The sequence below is a fragment of the Protopterus annectens genome, chromosome 14.part0 (genome assembly GCF_019279795.1).
Source record: "Protopterus annectens isolate FY-2018-M chromosome 14.part0, PAN1.0, whole genome shotgun sequence".
Classification (NCBI taxonomy): domain Eukaryota; kingdom Metazoa; phylum Chordata; order Ceratodontiformes; family Protopteridae; genus Protopterus; species Protopterus annectens.
The window spans coordinates 379,468,207-379,473,393 of record NC_056748.1 but is presented as its reverse complement, the minus strand read 5'-3'; the positions used below and the strand labels follow the sequence as shown (position 1 = coordinate 379,473,393).

General features: G+C 38.1%; 1 protein-coding gene across 1 annotated transcript in view; it reads right to left on the bottom strand.

Annotated features, from left to right (window-relative positions):
* Positions 1 to 877: 877 nt before the first annotated feature.
* The window catches only part of SH3PXD2A (SH3 and PX domains 2A), a 593,326-nt gene continuing 589,016 nt past the window's right edge, over positions 878 to 5,187 (bottom strand). The window contains exons 6-7 of the mRNA XM_044055559.1: positions 3,890 to 4,009; positions 878 to 3,806 (exon numbers count right to left, since the gene is read on the bottom strand). Of these exons, the coding sequence (XP_043911494.1) occupies positions 1,854 to 3,806; positions 3,890 to 4,009 (2,073 nt within the window). The 3' untranslated portion in view covers positions 878 to 1,853. The remainder of the gene's footprint in view (positions 3,807 to 3,889; positions 4,010 to 5,187) is intronic.

The following is a 5,187-nucleotide window of genomic DNA, read 5'->3' as shown; positions in this document are numbered from 1 at the left end:
AGATCATACACACTAAGTGCACTGCATGGTATTTTTGATAGTGAGGAATTACAGTCACTTAAACTTAAAACAGAGAGAGCTTGTGCAGTTATGCCTCATGAAGCAAACACAAACAAAATATAGTTAAGTATGCTTACTGTTACATTTTAAAATTCACTGGGATGATCCTGTAAGAAACCAAAGAAAACTAAAGTTGAATACATTTCCCTTTAAAAACGAATCTGCCTTTATCTTAAAGCAAACTGTACCTCCTCCGAACTCGGAAAAGTTGTGAGGGCTGATCTATCCAATACTGTTAATGGCAGCATGACTGCTGTCTCATTACAACAGAGTGACGCCTCCAGGTGCATCTGCAATTAACCCCTACTGACACCTCTAGGCGTCAAATATTGCTTATTCATATTTGCATCAATAATTCCAAAAATCATGCTATGTACAAGGTTTTAAAAGATTTCATCTTAAAGTTTACACAATGCCAAATGTAACTGCATTAATATTTGACCTCTGTCTAGTGCAGGTAAAGAGATATTAACTGTTATTTTTATGATATTAATTTATACAGATATAATTTTCACATTTTTCTAAATATCTCAACAACCAAGTAACACAGACAGAACTCCTTAGTCTCATATGAAAGTTCTCAGCTAGATGAATAAAATGCTGCAGTATGCGTGTAACTTGAGTGGTTGCTGAGATACTGCAAGTTGTTTACAAAATATTACAAATGTAATCGTTACCGTTTACTGTGACTTATACAATTCCATTTACTACCTCGAACCTAAAGAATACTACCAGTATAAAAATAATTTGTGTGGAAGGGTTTGCCATTTATACTTTTTTCATAACCCCTATGGTTCCAGAGATATGAAGATTTGTTTGAAATGTGAGGACATAATTTGATTCTGTCAAAAGGCTTAGGCTCCGCCCATTGGAAGTTACAGTGCAAACTTCCTGAGCTCCATTGAAGTGAATGAGTTAATTTTGTATGAATGGCCATGGAGACAAAAAGATGGTTAAAAAATATATTCTGCCCCTTCAGCTACTTCAGATCTAACTACTTAAATGCCTGTGCAGGTAGGCAAAGCTTAGTAAAGGATCATGACACTGTTTTAACTGATATGCAACATAGATACAGAGCATGAAACAAGGAAGAACCAATGACAACATTTCAAAAGTAGGTAAACCCAATATAGCCACATACAGTTTTAAGGAACACTTAAAACATACTTCTGAAGAAATACATGGAAGATAAAATATAGACTCTGTGGATGGAAATGAAGGGGGTTGTAGGATGCCAAGTGCAATAATTTAGTGCAACTCGAGAAGCTGTGTGCCACCATCTTCACAAAATGTGTTAGGTTTCCATATGAATGCATGGTTTTCTTTCATCAACAAACTTATTTTCATCCCAGCTATCCAGTATACGTAGCATGTCATTGTTCAAAACTTGCCTAGATTCAAGTACCAGAATAACCTTCAAGCTTGGCACAAAATATTTCTCAGCGGATACACTTTTGGCACAGGAAAGGCACCATTTTTTCCCAAAATTACCTTATATCAGGATGCAATGTCTGATTATGCACCGTCTATACCATTTGAGCAAACGTACATTCACTCTTTGCATTCTCTACCATCTTCAATGAAATTTCTTTAAGTTTCTATTTTTCTTAGTCGGCCCCCAAAACAGTCAGCATTTTTGCTGTACTTCCTGAAAGATTTGTTATTTCATATGTTTAAATATGTTTAAAGAATTGTGTTACATTAACACTGATCAGTATCTTTAGTTCCACTTTATGAAACATTTGAAAATATACATACTGTATAAATTAGAAATATTATATATTCTGTAAATATTAGTTCTTTTTCTCTAAATAATTGGAGGGTACCCAGCCCTTTAAAGGTTGTCCACCTTCTAGTATCTGACAGTACCACCACCCATTTGGGTTCCTTTCTAAAACTTCCATTGAAGTCCCTTCCTCAAAACCAAGTGTCTCTTCATCTCCTGCATAATCAGCTATGGAGATGTAAATATCTTTGAGACTATTGTGAATGAACTGTGACTTATCCACAAGCTTTGGCCTAACAGTAGACACAGGAATACCATTTCTTGGACTAGATCTTCTAGAACTATCTAACCCATCTACAATTGATTTGTCAGACTGTTTTATCTGAGATCTTGCAGTGCTGAAGGATGAATTTCTTCGGACTGTCCTCAGTTGATCTGTGGAAGTCAGAGACTCATTTCGGCGTAGTATGCCAGAAACACTATTATTATCTTTGGTTGAAGGAGAAACAAAGACTGATTGTGGCCTTACAGCTACCTGCCGTACACCATTTCTAAGTTTGACTGGCCCATTGACTACACCAGTTGGCTTTGTGAAGCCACCTGGAGGCTTGTTTGGAATTGGTGGTGTTGCCCTCTTTAAGTTCTGATTAATGTTGTTCAATGCTTGCACCTTCTTCTCTATTTTTTCTAAACTATTTGATTTGTTATCACTTATGTTTTTATTGGCAGTGGAAGTTTCAGGCTCAGTATGCAAAATTTTGGCCTGTGTATTCACAGCTTCCAAGTAATATGAAGGTGCCCAACCTTCAGAATCACCATATTTAATAAACCACCAACCATTTTCTTGCTTTTCCAGTACTTCTACTTCTGCACCACATGGAATACTTATCTCTGTGTCCTGAGTTTTTATATAAGACTCAATGGCCCTATAAAAGCATTTTAATTCTTTTTCACCTTCAGGCCTTGTTGATAAAGCTTGATTACTTGAGTGGATCAGACTGTTTGAAGATGATGGAGACAGATCTGTAGAACTTTTGGAGCTGACCTGTTCTAAGTTTCCTTGAGACAAAGTGCTTTCACTTTCTTCACTCTTTGATGATTTTAGACCATTCTTGAGCTGCCTAGTAGGTCTCAGCTGACGTCGTAAAGTACTGATATCCATTTGATCTTGACTTTGGGACTCCGATTTTGTTACAAGTGGTTTTGGCCTCACCAGTGGTTTAGCTTTGGATGAAGGGCTCTGCCATGGCTTTGGTTCCATTTCTCTCTTTGTGTCAGTCTTTGGTGCACCACGCAAATTAGCATCTGAGGATGATCGTGGCTTTGTCTCCTCACTCCCTGAAAACAAAGAACTCTTACTAATTTCTCCTAATGTAGAAGTCTCAATTTTATTCCAAATTACAGAAGATTTTGGAGAAACTGGTTTTGGAGAAGAGCTCCTCCTGGCAGTAAATAATGAGGAGCTTTTCACAGAGTCTGAATCACCACTTGATTCTTTGCTTGACCCTTTACAGGACACATTATCTTCAATGAAAGGTCTAAATCCATCATTTTCATAAATTGTCTCCTCTTCACGGGCAATGTCTTCAACAGATTCACCAACTTTAAATTTTGCCCTCTGCAGTGCATTCAGAGGTGGTCTCTTTGGTGACTGCAAATGCAGTTTTTCTAGCATGGCTTCTTGGCTTGGAACTATTTCATATATTTTAATATCATCATCAAAATCAGGTTCAAGGTCAAAGCCAACAGCTGGGACATCATATTCTGGTTCCTCATATATAAGTTTTTGGGGAGAATCTTGCAGTGTTTCACTGAATGAAGAGGCCCCTGTTTGTATTCCTTCCTCACAGTCTTTTGGTTTACTAGGAGGTGCTGGTGGTGGGATTTTAGGTCTGGTCAGAGTACTTGTTCTTCTATTCAAATTAGGTTTTTTTCTTTTGTCAATGTATGAAGCTGGAGCCCAGCCCTCTTGCTCTCCAATGTGTACATACCACCAGCCACCAGAGTTCTTCTCAATAACCTAGGACAAAATAAAATATAGTTAAGTATATTAAATCCTGCAACTTTACGTTAAAGTAAACAGAATATAAACTTAAAGCTCACGTTAGCCTTTTGTCCTCCATGAAAGCTAATGCCATCTGATATACAGGATTGGAATTCTGCTATTGTATAGTACTCCACTTCAACGGCTGGGGGTTCAGGAGGTTTTGGCAACTGGAATCCCTAATAATAAAAACAGCAGCAGCAAGATTAATAACTGCATTTTTTTGACATGGATATCAACATTTTTTAAACAGAATGCTAGAGAAGATGAGTGTGACTGTTAAACCATTTTTAATTATGTATTCTATTCTGCTACAATATATGCAATAACAATGAAACAATTAAGTTGCAGTTCAGAATCAGCATGGACACACTATTACATTTTGTTGTCTTCTTCAGTCTATTTCTAAATCTCAGCTGATGGGTTCTGCCTTCTACCAGCAGAGCTACTATGTTTGTTACAGACAGCTGTAAATATTCTAACACAGAGGAACCTCTATGTTACTTCCAGAATCAAAATCTTGCCCTGGAGGCATGAAAATGTCACTACAGTCTGAATTTCCTCATTTCTCAAGAAAAAAAAAAGACATACAAAAGACGGTTGAAATCTAATGGTTGTCATGTCATGTGGGTCAACTTATCATTCTCCGTTATGTCTGTTAAATTGTGGTCTGGTGCAGTGCCTGCTGAGGGGATCTTAAGCATAGAGTTGACTGCTATTTTATTCTGTATGAATGAGACACTTGTATAACATGATAACCCAACAGGTGCACACTAATGCACAGGCTATTGCACAGACTACACAAAGATCATTCTTTTAGCTTAATGAAATCTGCCAAGCAACAGAACTAAGTGGCAGACATGCAGGACATATAACACATTCAAAGGAAAGCTAGAACCAACCTTCTTAGTCATTAGGTGTCAAATGCAGGTTGCAAGAAGTGGAAGCTGGTGATTATAAAGCAAAGGGGGGAGGTGCAGGAACAAATTGAATGGGTTGGGCTAACTGGAGTAGTGAGACTATGGTATGACAGGTCAATGACTGTTTAAGAGACTGATTCAGAACGCACTCATTATAGACAATATTGTTCTTACTGGCACACTCTTCCCCCTCTACCACTGCAGTCAGCTAGCTCATTCATTCCTCATCACCTGGATAAGAACTGAATAGGAGGAGCCATCATCCAGACAGCCATTACAGGCTGATCGAGGGTTTTCTGCTTTAGCCCTGTCGCCAAAGGGTGATATGCAATGGGCTGTCTGTGATGATTATCCCTCACTTTTTCAAGGGATGCTGCCAACAAACAGTCCTACCCACTCTTCAACCAGAGGAAGCGGTGACCTCAGTCTTCACTACA